The sequence below is a fragment of the Leopardus geoffroyi genome, chromosome B4 (assembly GCF_018350155.1).
Source record: "Leopardus geoffroyi isolate Oge1 chromosome B4, O.geoffroyi_Oge1_pat1.0, whole genome shotgun sequence".
Lineage (NCBI taxonomy): Eukaryota > Metazoa > Chordata > Mammalia > Carnivora > Felidae > Leopardus > Leopardus geoffroyi.
This window is the reverse complement of record NC_059341.1, coordinates 135,493,411-135,513,417: the sequence shown is the minus strand read 5'-3', so window position 1 is coordinate 135,513,417 and position 20,007 is coordinate 135,493,411. Positions and strand designations below refer to the sequence as shown.

At 43.3% G+C, this 20,007-nt stretch overlaps 1 protein-coding gene and 1 pseudogene across 2 annotated transcripts in view; both read right to left on the bottom strand.

The window, feature by feature from the left end:
* The window catches only part of MEI1 (meiotic double-stranded break formation protein 1), a 79,129-nt gene that overhangs the window by 14,848 nt on the left and 44,274 nt on the right, over positions 1-20,007 (bottom strand). For both annotated transcript variants that reach the window (XM_045464627.1, XM_045464628.1), the window contains 5 exons: positions 11,479-11,754; positions 5,825-5,990; positions 4,576-4,680; positions 2,715-2,825; positions 2,225-2,385 (listed from right to left, as the gene is read on the bottom strand). In XM_045464627.1, coding sequence (XP_045320583.1) covers positions 2,225-2,385; positions 2,715-2,825; positions 4,576-4,680; positions 5,825-5,990; positions 11,479-11,754 — 819 coding nt within the window. The remainder of the gene's footprint in view (positions 1-2,224; positions 2,386-2,714; positions 2,826-4,575; positions 4,681-5,824; positions 5,991-11,478; positions 11,755-20,007) is intronic.
* LOC123591008 lies at positions 14,822-16,726 on the bottom strand (annotated as a pseudogene).

Sequence of the window (20,007 nt, the reverse complement as noted above, 5' to 3'; positions counted from 1 at the left end):
GACAGCCCAGAATCAAAATCCTGGCTCTGCTACTAGCTAGCCAGTGGCCAAAGGGAAGTCACTGCACCTCTCCCAGCCTGCCTCACTTTCTTCATGTATGAAATGGGAATAATGCCACTTGCTTTCACTCCCTCCAGAACTATTGTGAAGAATGGCTGAGGATCAGCATTGGTGAAGGTGCTCTTTAAAATTAAAGCAACGTCCAAACTGACGGGTTAGCTGGAATGGTAGGTTCAAAGCTGAGTCTGGCTCTGCTCTCCTCACCCATCACACATGCTGCTTCGAGGCAGGAATTACTTCTCTATTTGGATGCATCACAGTTTGACACAAAGCAGTTCCTCAAAAATGCTTGTTGGCTGGGGGATCAGCAGGTTCTGGGCAGAAGAACCAACTTGTACAAAGGTATTGAAATAACATACCAATGTAAAATGTAATAGAGGAAACTGTGGGAGTTATTTGGGAACTCTGGGCTATCTATTTTTCAGTACACCTAAAACTCTTAGAAATAAAGGCTATTAACAATGAATCAATCAATCAGAAACAAACTATCAATGGTATGAGGATGTGAAAAAGCAGAGCTGATCTGGAGAAGAGCCAACAGTTGGTCAAAGGACAGAGAAGGAAGGTGGAATGGCAGTAAGTTAGGCTGCCGAGGGGCCAGGTGAGCAAGGTCTCAGTGGCCATGTGGAGAACAGAAAGGCTGCTGGAGGAGTGTGGGCTCTGGAGGGCAGACAGACTGGCTTCAGGGACAGAAGATATGGAGGAGGGGACAGGCCAGGGGCCAGGAGACTGAAGAGGCCACATTAGTGGTAAGGACAAACCATGAGGCCTGAGCTAAGGCAGTGGGAAGGACTTAGAGAGGAGGTGGTTAGTAGGTAATTGGCTGGGTGTGAGCTGAGGACCAGGGCAGAGCCAGGCACACAGTGTAGGCTACCACCCAGGGAAGTGACTGCAGGGGTAAGGGTGGGCCCAAGAAAGGGAGAAAAGGTTCCTGTCCTAACTCAACGCCATGGACAACAACCAGAAGACCAGTTATAGAATAGATCTATCAGAGCTTGCTGCTACCTTAGAGGCCAAACTTTAAAAATGGCTTCAGGGGCTTCTGGGTGGCTCAGTCAGTTAAGCGTCTGACTCTTGATTTCAGCCCAGATCATGATCTCATGGTTCATGAGTTCAAGCCCTGTATGGTGCTCCATGCTGACAGTGCAGAGCCTGCTTGGAATTCAGTCTCCCTCTCTCTCTGTCCCTCCCCTGTTTGCTTTCTCTCTCTCTCTCTCTCTCTCTCTCTCTCTCTCTCTCTGTCTCTCTCTCTCAAAATAAATAAACATTAAAAAATTAAAAAAAATAAAAATAAAAATGGCTTCACAAATGAGTGTGTGCCTGGCACTAGACTGGCACAGGGCTAGGCACAGTGAGAAGATACGTCCAGGCTAGAAGATGTTTCTATCCATAAGGAGCAGCCAGGCTTAGAGAGGAGACACCAGAATGTGGAGCAGCCCTCAAAGGAGCTCATTCAGGGCACTATGATGACAAGGTCCTATATGGGGGGGCAGGTAGGGACTGAGAGGAAGGGAGGTGATCTGTTGGTGTGTCCACTGCTCACCTGTTCCCTGCATTACCTTCTCCAGAAATCACAACAACAGCTTATACATGTCTGGCATTTCACAGCTTACCATCCAGTACTACAAGGCCACAGGCTGGCTTCTGCCTTCCTGTCTGATCTGACAGTCACTCTCTACATTCTAATCACACAGTCACTCACCACTCTCCAAACACGTACACTATGTCCTAAATTTGTGCGGCTTCCCATCTTTGCTCATACTGCTCTCTTTACCGTGAATGCCTTTCCCCGCTACCTTTGCCTGGTACAGTTGTACTTACTTTTCAAGGCTTTGCTTAAAGAGTACAATATAAGTGTCCGAAGTGTGGGGTACATGCTGTATTTACGTCCTATTCCTCTGTGCCTAGAACACAGCCTGGCAGGTAGGTGATCCATGTGTGATAAATTAATGTAAACCAACCTGACAACCCTGGTTTTTTCCCCATTTTGCAGGCAAGGAAACTGAAGCTCAGAGATTTAAATACATTGCCAAGGTTACTCAGTTAAATACCTTAGCAAGGTCACTCAGCTAATAAGCCACAGGGCTGAGACCAGAACTCAGGAATTTTGTCACTCCTCTGTGTGCCACCCCATGCCCCAAAGCCACAGGGCTTAGAGACTAACCTGCAGACTGCCAGCGTGCTGCTGAGCAGAGAAGGAGGCGGCGAGCAGCCAGGCGGAGCAAAGGAGTGCAGTCCTGGGAGAGTCCACCTCTGTCCAGGTGAGAGCCAGAGTCTTCTCCAGAAGTTCTATCAGAGCCGTGCTGCTAAGGAGCACTGCGGCAGCTATAGACAGTTTGGCAGGGCGAGAGCCACATGAGTTACACAGGAGACCCTGCTCAGCACCAGCATCATGGTTAGCACATGATGGGGACCTCATGCACACACGGTGAATGAACAAAAGACTCAGCTTGAGGTTCTAAGGGTTTCAAGTTCATTCCAGGACCACAGGTTATCAGAACCAGAAAGGATCTTATGGCTATCTGGTCCAGACATATAGCCATATCTGGTCCCCCTATATATTTCCATAAGAGAAAAAAAAACTAAGGGCAGCAATGGCCACAGACACTGCCCAGCACCCTTCCTCTTCACTGTCTCAGCCTGGGCCCCGGTACCTCTTTGCTGACTGCTTGGTGTGGTCTGATGAAGGCTCCAATACAGGAAGTTGAAGGAGGGCTGCAGGATATCCACATCAGCGGGGCTGCACTTCCCACACAGCTTGCTCACTGCAAGAGAGTCCCCAGGAACCCCATCACCTAGCACTCCATGGCTTTAATGTGCACCAGCACTCACAATTATCACAGATAATGCCCTTCCACTGGCTAATTTCAGATGTCAGTCTGTCAGTCTTAGGGACCAAGCACAAACTAAGTGTCCCTGGTAATAACAGCCAATGAAAAGAAACACAGTAACAAACCTGAAGGCATGTTCACACTCTCCATCTGAAAAAAAAAATTCAGGCAAGCAGCCCATAGCTGCATGTTAAAACAGACTGCACAAGTTTAGGTGATCAAAAGGCATCCTATAACAGCATTCATGCCAGCAAAGACTCCATGATGAGAGTCTGCAGAGGTCATCTAGGCCAGCTTGCCACCCCTAGCAGGAAGAAGATCCAGCCTCTGAAATCTTCCAGCAATGGGGCATTCACTACTTTCCCAGAGGACTCCACCACCATCAACATGCAATTCCCTGAACTTGCCATATTCTCTCTTTCACCTTCTCTTTCGCCCTCATCTGGCTAACTCCTTAACACCTATTCAGCAATCAAGATTCAGCTCAAAGTTCACCTCCTCCATGAAGCCCTCTGTAACTTCTCAAACCAAGATGAGATGCCTCTTCATGATCCCCCAGCCCTCATCACAACAGTTACTACACTGTAGAATAGACATCTATAGAACATTATCCCTTTCCTCCTAGGATTCACCACTCTACTCCCCTGCCCCTATCGCCTCAATATGAAACCTACCTAGGTCTCCATTCGCTGTTTTGGCAGCCACATCACAAAGCCACACAGACTTCTAATTGGCTTATGGTCAATCAGACAAGGAGCCCCCTTCCTCAACTCTGTCCTCTACCTGCAATGCTCTCAAATTAAAGTACTCAAGGATTATATATAAATGTATATTACATTTCACATGTATGTTTCAGGTCGTTACTCCACCCCCCTCCCTGAGGCCCTTTGACAGCTGGTTTGATTTTGTCATATGCAGTTTTCCCTCCCAGCTGAGTGTTACCTTGATCTGACAGATAGGCTGGGATGACCAGCATCAGATCAGGCCTAGAGGCCCTTTTTAAGTCTATCAGGCCTGGGATCCAGGCAGGGAAAGAACCAACCCCCTCTGTGGCCAGAGTGCCTGACAGTCCATAGTACTGAAGAAATGCCATTTTTTCCCTAGTAATTTCAATCTTTCCGCAAGAAACCTTTCTAAGGATGGTGCTTATGAAGTGGCAACTGCATTAATGAACAATGAAAAGTCCTAATGAAGTTTGGGTATGGGTGGAAGAGGCCTAGAGGACTGTGAACTGAATCATCAGATCCTGAGTCAGTTGTGGAGTGGGGTGGAGAACTGAGCTTGTGCCAGGAAAAGTGAATCTCCACAGACAGTCTCCACTGGAGGCCTACTGTGTGCCAAGTATTGCATGGCATTTTACATGTAGCAATCCCTTATCTCAACCCTACATCAGCTAAGTACTACTGTTTTACCTGTGAGGAACCTAAAGCTAGGTGACTACCTAAGGTGGCATAGTTAGTGGCTGAGAACAAACCCAGGCGTTCCCAACTCCAGGGCTGTGCCTGTCACACAGTGTTGTGGTTTTGTTTTTGTTTCATTTCCTAAACCCTCCCAGAGTGTAACTAAGAAAGATCTAAAAGATCCCCTAGCAAGAAACCCACGGGAACAGAGTGACCCACTAGCTTCTTTCAAAGAGATGAATGATGGAATGAAGGAGGAGGCCCAGCCCTGGGCCCTCAGGCACCTTGGTGAAGGAGCTTCATGGCCATGCTGTCCAGTTCTTGCTCTGATTTGTTCTTCAGCTGCAGTAAAGAAAGGAGGCTCAGTAGCAACGGTAGGTTCCCCGAGTCTGTGAGGAAGAAGGAAGAGGGCTGGTCAGGATACTCAGATCACCCCAAGGTCAGAGAGACATCCCCTACTATAAATGTTTGTTGGGATTCACCCCTACTTCCTGCCTTCTTTGGGCACAGGGGCAACTGACATACTGAGTGCCAACTCTGGGTTGGGTACCAGAAATTCAATATTTCACTTGGTCCCCCTTGTGAAATAGGGATAGTTATTTCTATTTTGCAGTTACAAAAACAGGCCCAGAGAGGCTGAGTAACTTCTCTAAGCTCCCACAGTCAGTTAGTGGCAGGGTCAGAACTTGAACCCAAACCTGAGTTTAGTGCCCACGTTTTTTCAACTATGTTTCCATGAAATCTCATGGCTCTTAAGCATTATCATCAGTTAGATGTGGCTTATCCTTCCCTGAAGAGGAAGGACTCAGTTCTTCCACATACCCTTAAATCTACCTCCAAACTTCCATCCTCAGTCAAGCACTGGATCTAGTGAACCACAGCTCTCCTCCCACTTCCTCTTACTTGCTTGGAAATTTTATTTAAAAATTCAACTTTTTAAAAACAGGAAAAGACAAACCAATCTCAACTTTTCAGTGTCTTCATAGCATACCAAACATCAAACTTCCTTGACTCCAAGGAGTCCTAATCCAGATTTGGAAACTATCCTTCTGGATTTCACTGGCAGCTTCTAACACATTTGAGATCCGCTCCATTCCCAGCCCCTGCTGGCTCCCACTGCCTCCCTGGCCTCCCCTATATTTCCCACTTTCTTCTTCCCAACTGGGGACTACCATTCTTGTGACAAACAGCTCTGAGCACATGACAAACTCGCAGGGTGAGGACATGCATGCATACATCATATACACCCACCTATGCTAAACACACAGAAACATTAAACATAAACACTCTCACACCATACACACACACACACACACACACACACACACACACACACACACACCAAATATGTTGAGCGCTCACTCTCTGATGAGAGGAAGGAGATAAAGTTTAGCTTGATTCCACACTGGCCTGACTTCTCTTTTTCAGAGAAAATTCTGATTCTGTCTCCTGGAGCAGACCTCATCAGGGCAGAGATGCCCACTCCTAACCGAGCTTCAGGTCAAAAAATGCCCCCCACAGCTGCAGACTGACCTCCTGAGGGAGAGGCCCCATGTTCCACCAGTAGATTCTGTAGGATCAGCAGGAAGTGGCCTCGGATCAGACCACCCACTTGGACATCCTCATTCCTCCTCAAAAAGGTCCTTAGGACAATCAGTACTTTGCGGGCTGTGTCCACTGGGCTGGAATAGATGAGATCCTAGGCAGGAGAGAAGGAATCCAGAGCTCAGAGGACATCACAGTTGGGGACAGGCAGACAGTTGAGAAGACAGGGGCTGAGGAAGGACCCAGGATGGTAGTGTCACAAAACCTGGGGAAGGAAGCACTTACTTACTTGGCACCTATTATGTACCAATCTGTTGAATAGGTCCATCCTAAATAGGAAGAAATAGAGACTCGGAGAAATTACTGGATGTGCCAAAGGTCACATAAGCCAGTAAATGGCATAGCTAAGATTTAATCTCCTACCTCCAAGCCCAAAGCTCTTTCTACTTTCCAGGAACCCTGTCTCTGACACGTGTAAGTTTTAGGGTCAAGAAGAGGTTACTTCAGTACAGAGGATGTGAAGGGAGGAAAAGAGAGTAGGGGATGGAGATGTCACAGGGCAGGGAAAGGATGGGTTAGGACAGATTCGGGGTACAGGAAGGGAAGCGAGGACCAGGTCAGGCCCCTTCTCTGCCATGGCATCTGGCTATATTTCTGCCGCAAGCTATAAAGGCCTTGGGTTCAGAAGGTGGGAAAGGACATTGCCTTTTATTTGCTTTCAGAGTTATTTTAATGAGTATATGATAAAGACAAAGCCAGTCAGAAGCCACACCAGAGACTACTCTACTGATAACCCCTGGCACCTACCAGCTCAAACAAGCCAATTCCTTTGGACAGGCTAACATGCTGGGTGCTATGAATCCAGGGTCACACACAGACTCCCTTTCTCGGGAGGACAGCTGACACACAGAGAGACATGGCTACAGGGCACCCAGCCAGACAACTCCAGATGTGCTGATCACTGGGTGGCACATGGGCATCTAGGCTTGGCTCTTCACAAACTTCCACAGCTGCCAGAGAAACAACTATAAATCAACAATTGCTCAATTAGGGATTGATAATGTCAGGTACTGTGATGTGTTAAAACTGTAGCTGTATGTTTATTTATATATTATCTGTATCTTCATAATAACTCTTCCAAGTAGGTGTTAACCTAATTTTTCAAATGAGGTAACAGGCATATTACATAGTTTGCCTATTAAGACAGCAGTGGCTCTATAAAGTCTACTATACTCTGAGTTAATGAAGAACAGGGATGAGGTTGGCTTCATCTTTGTCACCTTGTAGGGACTCAGAAAACATCTCTGGAAGGAGAGGATCACAGCATAGGAGGGCAAGAAGGAATCTCAATTCATTTATATCAACCCATTTTTACAGGGCATGAGGCTGAAGCCCAGAGTGGGTGTGATTTGCCCAAGGTCACAGGGACCAAGGCCAAACCTGATCCTGGTCCTGGTCCTGCTCTTCCCCCAGCACGTGGCTGCCTAATAGAGAGTTGGTCCCTCAGAACCCTGAGTTAAAATGTTAAAGTCCAAAAGGAAGAGGGCTACTTGGCCTCCAGTGGCTGTGGAGAATGCCAGGGGAAGGGGTGCGCCCCACTGTGGGGGTCAGTGGGAAGGCTCTGGGTGGAACATGGCCCACTCTGCAGTCTCTCCTCCCAGAGATGTCCAGATTTTTCTGGAGCTGGATCAACCAGGGTGAGGTGGCCAAGGAGGGAACAAACAGAGCTTCTGTGATATCACTGTTTTTCACATTTAAACAACCTACATGAAAGACCACCCATTGATAAGAGTGGCAATTAGCAGCTTTGTTTTCAGCTGCTAATTACCCATATCAAAACCAGAAATTGGTACCAACAACATATTTTTAGACTCTTTTTCCCTCCTGTGGCTAGAAGCTGGGAAGAAATGGTAAGAATTATATATATAAACAGATAGCAAAGTTGTTCCTTGCTATTCTTTTTCACCACTGATGTTTCTAGGATCCAATTTAGTGAAAAACTCATTAACTTTAGGTTCCATAGTCATGACCCTTACTAGTTATACGACCTTGAGCAATTCAATAAGCTGCTCTAGATTAACATTCTCTCTCTGATTCAGAGTAAGTCAATGATCAGGGAATCATAGGCTACTGTGTACAGGACAGCAAGAGTGCCTTTACATATTCTTTCCACATATTATTCCTATACATCCACATGTTATCTCCATTAAAAAAATTTTTTATTATGTATATATATTTATTTTTTGAGAGAGAGAGCGCAAGTTGGGGAGGGGCAGAGAGAGAGGGAGAGAAATCCCAAACAGGCTCCATGCTGTCAGCACAGAGCCCAATGTGGGGCTCAAACTCAAAAACTGTGAGATCATCCCCTGAGCTGAAACCAAGCCGGACATTTAACCAACTGAGCTCCCCAGGTGCCCCCACATGTTATCTCCATATTACATATGAGGAAACTGAAGCTCAGAAAAGCTTTCACCTTCCTGGATCTGTATGTATCATCCAGCCCTAAGGGATAGATCTTTCCTGTTGAGCTCTAGGCCTGGTGAAGCACAAGGCTCCTCTCTGCCCAGGAAGGTGGGGTGGTGAGGGTGGTTCACATTCAAGGACAAGAACTAGGCACAACAACAAAGGATGGGGCACCTGCTCCAGCTTGCCTGAGACAGCGTCTCTCTAAGGATTTGGTCTCTTGAGATTCGTTTTCTTTTAAGCTTGCTTCCTTTAAGTACTTATGTTTCTTGAAGCTAGTGGGCTAGGATAGTCTTCAACTAGGGAGGGTCTTCACCCTAGAAAGACTCACACTGAGAAAAAACTTGGGTGAGGAAGATAATGAGCTCCATTTTAGACAGAAATGTCAAATAGATGCTTAACTTTATGGGTCTGGAGCTCAGGAGAGAGGTCACAGATGGAGGCAGAGATTTGAGTCATCAGCATATAGTAGGAGGCCATGTGAATTATTGACACAGCCCAGGAAGATGACACTGAGTAAAAAGGAAGCTGAGGACAAAGCCATGAGGAACATCAATTTTCAAAGACTAGCCAGAGAGAAAGCAACAAAAGAGACTGGGAGAAGCACCAAGAGAGGTAGGAGAAAAATTAAGAGAGCTAGTATTTCCAAAACCAAGAGTATGTCGATAAAAAGGAAGTGGACAACCATCAAATAATAACAGGTCATGTAAGAGGAGAACCAAAAAGTCCACTGTAATTAGCCACAAGAATATTGTTGACGATCCTGGTAAGAGTGGTTTCAAGTAGCAATGGGGGCAGAAGTCAGAAGACGGAGGAATAAGTGAGGGTGACAATTTTGCAAGCAGAAAACTACTTCTAGGAGTTGGCCGTAAAAGGAAAAACATGAATATGGAAAGGGTTGGGAGGGCAGGGACCAGTGAGAGCAACCAGGAGTAAGTCTAGGGGGGCTTAGACTCTCCTACCACTCCCACAGCCCATTGTCCTGATCTGAGATTTTTTCTAGCCTCACCATTCTTTGATTCTCTCCTTCCAATGATGCTTTGGAAGTCCCTGTAAGGTGAGAATGAAACAAGCATCTGTGGTTTCCTCAAGGGCAAGGACCAACTGTATCGGAATTATCTTTGTATCCCCAATGCCTTCACCAGCACGTGACTGCCTAATAAGTACCAATGTATGTATGATAAAAATGTATGATAAAAGAAATGTGTTTAAATGTATGATAAAAGAAAAAGTGAACAACTAAACTCAAGACCTCTAAAATTGTGCTCCTCCCTATCCTTCTCCAGCCTCAACTCCTGTGACATACCGTCCATTCTCCGAAACCACACCAGACCACTCACCACTGGCCCTGAATTACAGTAAGCACGTCCGTGCTGCTGGGCTGGCCTGGCAGGGTCGTCCCTCAGCACTCTCTCTTGTCAAATCCTTTGCAGATCAGCATTTATGACACCTTTCTGCCCTCCCTACAACCCAAGCACTCTGCCTGACCTTTACTGCCATAGCGTTAGAACAGGTATTAGTGGTCTGTTGTGTCTGATTCTCTCCCTGGCCTGTGCAGCAGGCACTAGGTCCGGTTCTTCCCTGTATCCCCACTGCTTAGATAAACAGCTCCCCCTTTAGTTGGAACACTGGATCAGGGTTGTTTTCTCTTGTTCTGAGAGTCTGCTCAGTTTACTCGAAGAACATCAGATAGGGAGTCAAAATCCAAGTTTCAATCTCAACTCTTGTGAACTATGGCAAATCTCTCTAAATCTTTTTTTCATTTATTTAAAAAGAAAAAAATAAGATACCATAAACATCTTTCTCAGAAGAGTTGTTTTTTTGAGAGAGAGAGAGAGAGACTGACTTAGATCTGTCCAGACCCTTAATTCAATGGGTCAGCAAATATTTATAAATACCTAGTCTATGTGAGAAACCGACCCTGAATGCTTCATCTCACAAAGAAAACCCAGTATCTTAGCTCTGTCCATTACTACTTTCCCTGGAACGCCTCTTGCTTTCCTCCCCTATGAACTGATGCTTTATTTTTAACCCATTCTTTCTCCTTTCTTCTTCCTCCAAGGAAAAATTTCAGCCAAAGCATGAATGCAGCCCCTATCAAGCCAACACATGTGATCTCACAAGATGACAGATCTGAGGGATGGAAGGTGAAGGTGCAACTCCGAGTGGGGAGTGTGTGCATGCGTGCATGTGTGAATACGGACAGATGTACGTATCTAAGTGAGGTGTACAACGTGAAGGTGCTATTTCCACCACAGTCACCCCAATAAAGTCAATCCAATAAAAACACTCCAATAAATCATGTTTGTTGATGATTACAAACATCAAAGGAATCCCCACTCTTCCCTAACGGGCTGTGTCAGTCTTCCTGGACTAGGAAAAGGTAAGTAGGTGAGCTGAAATTGAAGGCAGTGGTTTTAAACGAAGTGTCTCCTATGCTGCCGTGCTATAGTCAGTTTTGGACCTGCCACTAGAAATCACTAAGTACAAAGTGGTGCAAATGATTTTCTTTTTTAAATAAATAATAAATTACAGCAGTTACCTCTATAATAATGTCACTCCCATTAATTTATTTTCCAATGTGCTTTCTTGAGCGAAAGAAGAATAGAGGGAGCTAAAGCTAGTGTATTAGAAACTGCAGAAGACAGACAGCTGACTTATCTGATATACCTGATAGGAATTATAGGGATGTCTTAATTCATGAAAAAGCACTAGAGTTTCTCACAATTCTGGGTTTGCCCGAGGGAGTGTGTTGCACATGTAACATTATCCTGTGAATTATGGCAAAAAAGAGGCCATGTCCCTCTATAATCAAACATCTCCATCTACATGCCCCAAGGGTATCCTTTGACATTAAGTCCTTGTTAGCACAATCTGCTTGAGAGAAGATAGAGAGGTGAGAGGGAATGGTGACTGAAGTCAGCATTTCATAGATCTGTCCCCTGAAGAGTAAAGAGGGACATGTCTCTCAATGAGCAAACCTTGATCAGACTTAGAAAGGGTACGGATTTAAAGAAATCAGGCACCTGCCAGCAAAAGAATCTCCCACTCCCATGGAAACACCCATAAATCCAGAGACAGGTAGATGCATGCAGCTGCCTCCTGACTTCAGTAAACCAACTGCCAGAAAGAAAGGGCCCACCATCTCTGAAAGCAGAAATGAGCAAATGGTCACGTACTAGCAAAATGAGCAGGATGCTGGGGCTGCTTCTGAGCATGGAGAACAGGGCTGCTAAGCTGGCAGGAAGTGGGGACTGCCCAGCAGAGGAGACATCATCCAGCTCCTCATAGCTGCTCTCTTCCCAGGAGAACCAAAGTTCCAGGACACGGTGCCCAAATCTACTCATCAGCTCTGGATACAACAGGAAAAACCTGAGCAGGAGGGGATGGTGGATATAAACCAGGTGCAGGTCCGGGATGCCCTCTAAAAATTTTCTGATGGCACTGACCACAGCCTGGAGACAAAGAAAGAAAGAATGAAAGAAAGGGACTAAATAAATCTTGCAGAGGACTCAATACAGCCCAACAAACATAGCCAAGACATCACTGGGAAAAATGTACTTGGCATCTCAGTACTCCAGTACATCTTCATTGGCTCATGCCAGGGCTCTCCGGCGAGAGGAAAGCCCACAGTGCTTACTTTGTAACAGTGGTTCTCAACTGAGAGTGATTTTGTTTTCCAGGACAGTTTTGGAAATGTCTACAGACATTTTTTTTTATTTTCTTGACTTAGGGAGTGTTACTGGCATCTAGTAGGAGAGAGCAAGGATGCCGCTAAATATCCTACAATGTACAGGACAACCTCCCACAGAAAAGAATTATGGTATGCAAAGTGTTAACAGTACTGTGGCTGAGACACCCAGCTCTATAATGATACCATGGTGTGCTGTAATTATCAGCAGACGTGTCTACCTCCCACACGAAACTTGAGCTGCTTGGGGAAACAGACTGATGCAGATTAATCTGTGCACCTGTCATAGGACCTGGCACCGAGGGGCCAAGGGGCATGTGTGTTGAATCATTTATTAACCCTCAAAAACCTCTCTTCCCATTGCACACACAATGAAATTCAATCCTTAATATGTTATTCTAAGAGTTTTATAGTTTATAGTGTGGGCTGTTTCATTTAGCTCTTTGATCTATTTTGAATTAATGTTTGTGTATACTACGAGATAAGGGTCCAACTTCATTCTTCTGCATGTGGATATGCAGTTGTCCTAGTCCTATTTGTTAAAAAGACTGTTCTTTCTCCCTTTGAGTTGTCTTGGCATCCTTATCAAAAATATATGCGTTTATTTTTGGACTGTCAATTCTATTTCATTGATTACATGCCTATCCTTATGTCAGAAACACAGTCTTGATTACTCTAGTTTTCTATTTTTTCTTTTTTCAAAGCAGGTTCAGTGCAGGGCTTGAACTCACAACCCGGGCATCAAGACTTGAGCTGAGATCAAGAGTCGGATGCGTAACTGACTGAGCCACACAGGCGCCCCTCTAGCTTTTTCTTTAAAGGAATATAAAACCATTTATTGACCACCGTTTACCAGTATTTACAATAAAGTAAACAATATGCAATTGGATAACATTCTCATTACTACAAAGTTATTGCTTTTCCTGGCTTCTGCTGATCTAGTAACCCAAATATTGAGAAGACTGAGCCTACATGTAAGGAATGAGTTAGGAGAAAGAAAAAACATGCAGGTCAAGAATTTAGATCACAGAAGTTTGTTCACCCATTTATTTCAGCAGGTCCTAAATTGTCAACATCTCTAACCACCTGATTATGATCAAGTTTCCATGAACAAAGTCTTAGACATTCCATGAACCATGACCTTTTTTGTCAATACAGCACAGGATTTCAACTTCTTGAAAAGTAATGGCTCACTAGAAGGAGGCATTTTTTTTAAATTTTGCAAAATGTTTATTTATTTTTGAGAGAGAGAGAGAGAGAGAGAGAGACAGAGCATGAGTGGGGGAGGGTTAGAGAGAGAGGGAGACACAGAATCTGAAGCAGGCTCCAGACTCCACACTGTCAGCACAGAGTCCAACATGAGGCTCGAACCCACAAACCGCGAGATCATGACCTGGGCTGAAGTCAGATGTTTAACCAACTGAGCCATCCAGGTGCCCCTAGAAGGAGCCTTTAAATGTCCATTTAACCAAGTTTTGCTTAACTAATTAAAACACACCAGGACTTGTCTAGTTTTCTCATTTGGGTGGGGAGGTTGTTGGTAGTGATAAAATTTTCCTTTTCTTTCCTTCCTTTACTTTGCAAATAAACTTGCATTTATATAACTATAGATATGGCTACTTTTTTATTTTGCTTTATTTATTTAAGTAATCTCTACATCCCATGTGGGGTTCAAACTCACAACCGTGATATCAAGAGTCATGTGTTCTTCCACTGAGCCAGCCAGGCACCCCAGATATGGCTGCTTTTAAATTGTCCAATTTAAATTGTTTACATTATATTTAAACGGTCCAATTAATTACAAAATTTGAAAGGTTAAGGTTTTAGGGAAATTTTCAATTTTTTAAAAAATATATTTATTTTTGAAAGAGAAAGAGAGACAGAGTACAAGCAGGGGAGGGGCAGAGAGAGAGAGGGAGACACAGAATCTGAAGCAGGCTCCAGGCTCCAAGCTGTCAGCACATTTGGGGCTTGAACTCAAGAACCATGAGATCATGACCTGAGCCAAAGTCTGACTCCCAAACTACTGAGCCACCCAGGCACTCCAGGAAAAATTTCAATTTAACTTTAAGTGACTTATTTCTTTCACTGAAAATGATGACATTCCAGAAATATAGTTATGAAATGCTATTTTTGTTTTGGTAAATGTTAAAAAAAAAAAAAAGAATGAATGAAAGAAAGAGAAGAAAATCATTTACGTATGTGTTTTTATGTATACACACAAAAAACCCCAATCAAAAAAAAAAAAAAAAAAACAACCTCTGAATTGTCCCTAGTCATATCAGAGTTAAACACAAATTCTAATTGAGTAACCACCACGAAGATTTCCCCCAACATTTAGAAAAAGTACTATTTCTTCAAAAAATTTTAAAGTTTATTTGTTTTTGAGAGAGAGAGACAGAATGTGAGTGAGGAAGGGGCAGAGAGAGAGACACAGAATCCAAAGCAGGCTCCAGGTTCTGAGCTGTCAGCACAGAGCCCAACGTGGGGCTTGAACCCATAAGCCATGATACCATGACCTGAGATGAAGCTGGACGCTTAACCGACTGAGCCACCCAGAAACCCCTAGAAAAAGTATTCTTGAATGCAGGGGAATAATATACCATGGTCTCAAATATACTTTTCTGCTAAAGGAAGTAACCACAGAAAGCTTTTATTTGTTCAAAGTAACCAGTACTATACATGCAAAGAACCCCAACAACTCCCCCAATACTACTTCAAAACAAACACACCAAACTGGATTTTCATTAGAATGTTATTTCTTCACACTAATAAATCTAAGAACCAAGCCCTAGATTCTATATACATATATACAAAAAGCAACATAACAATTACTGAGCTTCAGCTTCTGGACAAGAATTCTGGGTTACTCTCTCTTCATAAAAAGCAATCACAATTTGAGAACATTTCACATTTGCCTGTTTTGCCAGCACCGAGTCTGCCTATCTTTCCGTTTCACAAGAAACATGAATTCTCCACTGCTGTCTGTGGCACCAATTCTTCATTCAGGATCAAGACCTCCTGGCAAAGTCTCTTGGTCTATTCGCAGCATCTCTTTTCTTCTCCGAGTTGCTACCATCACATCCACCGTCAGATACAGATTTTCTTTTTGTACCATCTTTTTCTTTACCAGCCTTTTGAGAACTAAGAACTGCTTCAATTAACTCTGGAGAGTCTAAATTTTCTTCAGGTTCCCAAGTATCGTCAACATCTGTGAACCCCTTCCACCTCAGGAAATACTCCACCTTCCCATTCACTACATGTTGCTCCTGTACTCTTTCCACAATAAATTCTTCAGGCTCTGCCTCTTCTACTTTTTTACTCTTTCCATTCTGTTTCTTTACCTTTTTTTTTTTTTTTTTTTTCAACGTAGGCCATTTTCTATTGCAGACTTGAAGACTTGTTATTCATCGCCTCCAAGCTGCACCCAGTCCCAGGTCTACAGCGTCTCCTTTGATTGCTCTAGTTTTGTAGGAAGTTTGAAATCCAGAAGTGTGAACCCTCCACCTTTAGTCTTTTTCAAGATTTTTTTGGTTATTTTGGGTCCCTTGAATTTCCATATGAATTTTAGGGTCAGCCTGTCCATTTCACCAAGAAGGAAGGGAGGGAGAGAGGGAAGCAGAGGCAACTGGGATTTTGATTGGGATTGTATTGAAACTACAGATCAACTTGGGGAGTACTGTCATTTGAACACTATTAAGTCTTCTTATTTCCCCAGTTTTATTGAGATACAGCTGCCACATAACATTGTGTACGTTTACGGTATACAACATAATGATTAGATACGTGTATATATTGTGAAATGATCACCATAATAAGTTTGGCTAACCTCCGTCACCTCACATAGTTATAAAATCTTTTTCACTGGGATTAGAATTTTTAAGCTCTACTCTTCTAGCAACTTCCAAATATACAAAACAGAACTGTCAGCTGTAGTCAGTATGTTGTACATTACATCCCAGAAGTTTTTTATCTTCTATTTGTTAAGTCTTCTGATTCATGAACATGGGATGTCTTTTTTTTTTTTTTTAATGTTTATTTATTTTGAGAGAGAGAGATAGAGAACTACTGGGACAGGGGCAGAGAAAGAGGGAGACAGAATCCCAAGTTGACTCGTGTTGTGAGTACAGAGCCCAGAGTGGGGCTCGAACTCACAAACCATGAGATCAGAATCTGAGCTGAAATCAAGAGTCAGACGCTCAACCAACTGAGCCACCCAGGTGCCCCACGGGATGTCTTTCTAATTACTTAGGTCTTCTTTAATTTCTTTCAATGAGGCTTTGTAACGTTCAGTGATCAGAAGTGTACTTCTTTCGCTAAATGTATTCCAAAGTATTTTATTTATTGATGCTATTGTAAATGGAATTGTTTTCTTAATTTCGTTTTTTAGCATGTCATTAAAGACTTGAGTCTACCTTTCCAGCTTCTCTCCACTCTCTCTTAAATGACTTAGTGAAGGCATGCTAAACTAGACTTTCTTCCTTGAAGGGACAGACTGGGAAACTTCCCATTTCTGTATCTTAATTCTCTCAATAAAGCCTCTCCTGATGCCATAATCCAATACAATCTCTTTCTCTGTGTGTTCTTATAGCTCTTGACCAGTCCTCCAGCTCCAGGAGAGCACTTGTTGCTGTTAGTGCCTACCTGGAGAGGATCTTTTTGTCTCTCCTGCCAAACTGGTGCTCCCTGAGGGAGGGATATGTTTGATTCACTCCAATCCTGACAGGAGCCCCCATGGCACCTGACACATATCAAGTGGTCAAGCCACATTGGGGAGTTATTATTTAACGAGTATGGAGTTTCAGCTTTACAGAATGAAAGAGTTCTGGACATGATTGATGGTAGTAGTTGTACAACAATGCCAGTGTACTTAATGCCACTGAACTGTACACTAAAAATTGTTGAGATGATAGATTTTGTTTGTGTATTTTACCACAATAAAAAGCCCTAATACATAAAAATAGAAGAACAGAATTGAGTTTAAAAACCAAGCTGTGATTATATGTTGCTATTTAGATATTTATATAAAATTTTTAAACATGCAAAACAATGTCATACATCATTTATGGGTTCATACCTAAGAGGCAAAACCTGGAGTTCCATGAGCTACTAAGTTTCCACACCACCACTGGTAGATGTGAAGAGAGACCCCCCCCCCCCCAACAAATCTAATATTACTACCAGTATTAATCTTGAAGCCATCAGGGCTATTCCCATCGTGTCCTTTTCTCCTGTTTCCATTAGTCACCTCAGGAAGTCCAGAATTTCCAGATCATCTTATATGGCTCAAAACATTCCCTTTTCTGTTCCCATCTCTCACTCTTTCCCAGCTCCCAAAACCTTTCCACAGTGTCCTCTAGAACTCACAGTTATCAGCAAATTCCTTGTCCTGTGCCTCTTCCTTGAATATTCCCGTCACCTTGTTGTTTTGATCCTCATCCAAAAACCTGCCTTGCCTACAATCTTTCAAGTTGAAGCTATTTTTGTTCCCATCTCCCTAGTTCCAAAATCATGGCCTCTAAATTCTCTTTCTGCCTTCTAATCTCCTCCATTTGCCTCAGCCATTCATCCCTATGGTCATGCCCCTAGGCCTTGTCATCACCAAGAACTGTACGCTCCTCAATAATCCCAATTCAAGCATCCCACTTTACCACCACCACCCCTGTCTTTCCAGCTCACTTCCTCTTCAATATAGCAATTCTTTGAACCCCATCAGAAACAAAATCTTAGGAAACATCCTTTTATTCTCTCTTATTCTTACACCTCACACTGATCCATCGACCAAGAAATTCTATTGGCTCCTGTTTCAAAATATTCAGAAGCTGCTGCTTCTCCTCTACTATCTCTTGTCTACATTATTGCTGTAACCTCCTAACTAGTTTCTGCACTTCTACCTTGTACCCTTTTGGTCTATCGTCCAGAGTCACCCCTTTTAATTCAGCCATGAACCAAACCATAGGACTATATGAGATCACCAAAGAAACAATTTTAGAGAGAAAAGCAAAGCTATCAAAGACTGAGCCCTGGGGCACTACAACACTTAGAAATCAGGGAGATAAGAGAAAATCAGCAAAAGACACTGAGACAGAACTGCCAGAGAGGTAGGAGGAAAATCAGGAGTACACAGCATTCTAGATGCCAAGTAAAGGCATCAAAGAAAGGTTCAAAGAAAGGATGCTGTTGATAGGTCAAGTAAGGCGATGACTAAATACTGACTACTGGCTTTAGTCATGTATCTGTTACTGGTGACTTTGATAAGTGCATTTTCAGAGATGTGCTAAGGGTGAAAACCTAACTGGGGCAGGTTCAAAAGCATATGGGAGAGCAGGAAGTGTATACAAGCCTAAAGCATCTTGTCATAGTAGAAAACCCAAATGCTGTCACAGACTACTAGGGTTATCAAAAGGACTCAGGAGCTACCCTGAATAGGCTCCCACTGACCAAAGACAGGACAATTTGAGCTTCAAAAGATAAATAACTCCAGTGAATTGAACACATCAAATATTTTTAAATCCATGAGTTCATAATGACACTAAAAAAAATCTCTTTGGTCACCTTTGAGGAATACGAGGCAACCAATTCCTCTTTTTAAGCTGTAATTAAAAGGAAAGAATCAAACCTTCTACCTATGCTTCCTATACAATCTCCCATTCAGAGTAACTGAGTAGTTGATGAGGGAAGCCTGGGTGGCTCAGTTAAGCATCCACTTCCTGATTTTGACTCAGGTCATGATCTCATGGTTCATGGGATTGAGCCCCTCATTGGACTCTGTGCTCACAGTGCAGAGCCTGCCTGGGATTCTGTCTCCATCTCTCTTTGCCCCTCCCCCACTCACACTCTCTCCCTCTCTCTCAAAATAAATAAACATTTTAAATAAATAAATAAATAAATAAATAAATAAATAAAGGTTGAATGACAGAATTAGGATATTGTTATTTCACAATCTCTAATGAATTAATTGTAGGCAATGATCACCAACGGCTTCAAATATCACAATAAAAGAGACAATGGGATATTGTATCTCTAGATCTACTTACTTGAAAACTCATGCACTTCCACTACAACTTTCTGCTTCTATCCAAATTAAACCAGGTCTTCTTACATCATGTTCATCCCAAAGGTAATCAAAAAGAAGCAAAATTATGGAGCACCTGGCTGGCTCGGTCAGAGGAACACGTGGCTCTTGATCTTGGGGTCATGAGTTCGAGCCCCATGTTGGATATAGAGACTAGTTAAATTAAAAAAAAAAAAAAACTTCAAAAAAGAGGCAAAATTACTTGTCAGTGAAGAAAGGGTATCCTTAGGTTGAGGCTGAAGTGTCCATATCTAACAAGTAAAAGCAATCTTTAATGAAAGAGGGGAGAGATTTAGCGATCGATTAGACATAGTCCTTGATCCACAAGAATTTATAAAGAATCTGGAAACAGGGGGCACCCGGGTGGCTTAGTCAATTAAGCATCCAACCTTGGCTCAGGTCATGATCTCGTGGTTCATGGGCTCAAGCCCTGTGTCGGGCTCTGTGCTGATGGCTCAGAGCCTGAAGACTGCTTCAGATTCTGTGTCTTCCTCTCTCTCTGCCCCTCCCCTGCTCACCCTCTGTCTCTTTCTCTTTCAAAAATTAAAAAAATTTAAAAAAAAAAGAATCTGAAAAGAAAAAACTTGCGTACACACAACCACTATCAAAGTGATCCAAGGTCAGCCTGATTAACAATGATCGGGTCCCAGAAAACCACTTTGTTTAATAAACTGTTAACAGAAGGATATACCTCACATCTCTCTCTTGTCCTGCTCAAACCAGAGGTGGTACTAATAAAAGAGCCTTGGGAGTCTAAATTGGAGTCCTGGTATCCCCATCAATTAATTGTGTGACTCAGAGAAAGTTACTTTAACCCAAGTCTTAATGTTCTTACCTGTAAAAAATGGAAATAATAATCTTTGCCTCTCAGGACTGTTGAGAGAATTAGCTAAATTATATAGGCTCTGAATGTGTCAACCCCCTACCCTGTTCCATTCCACC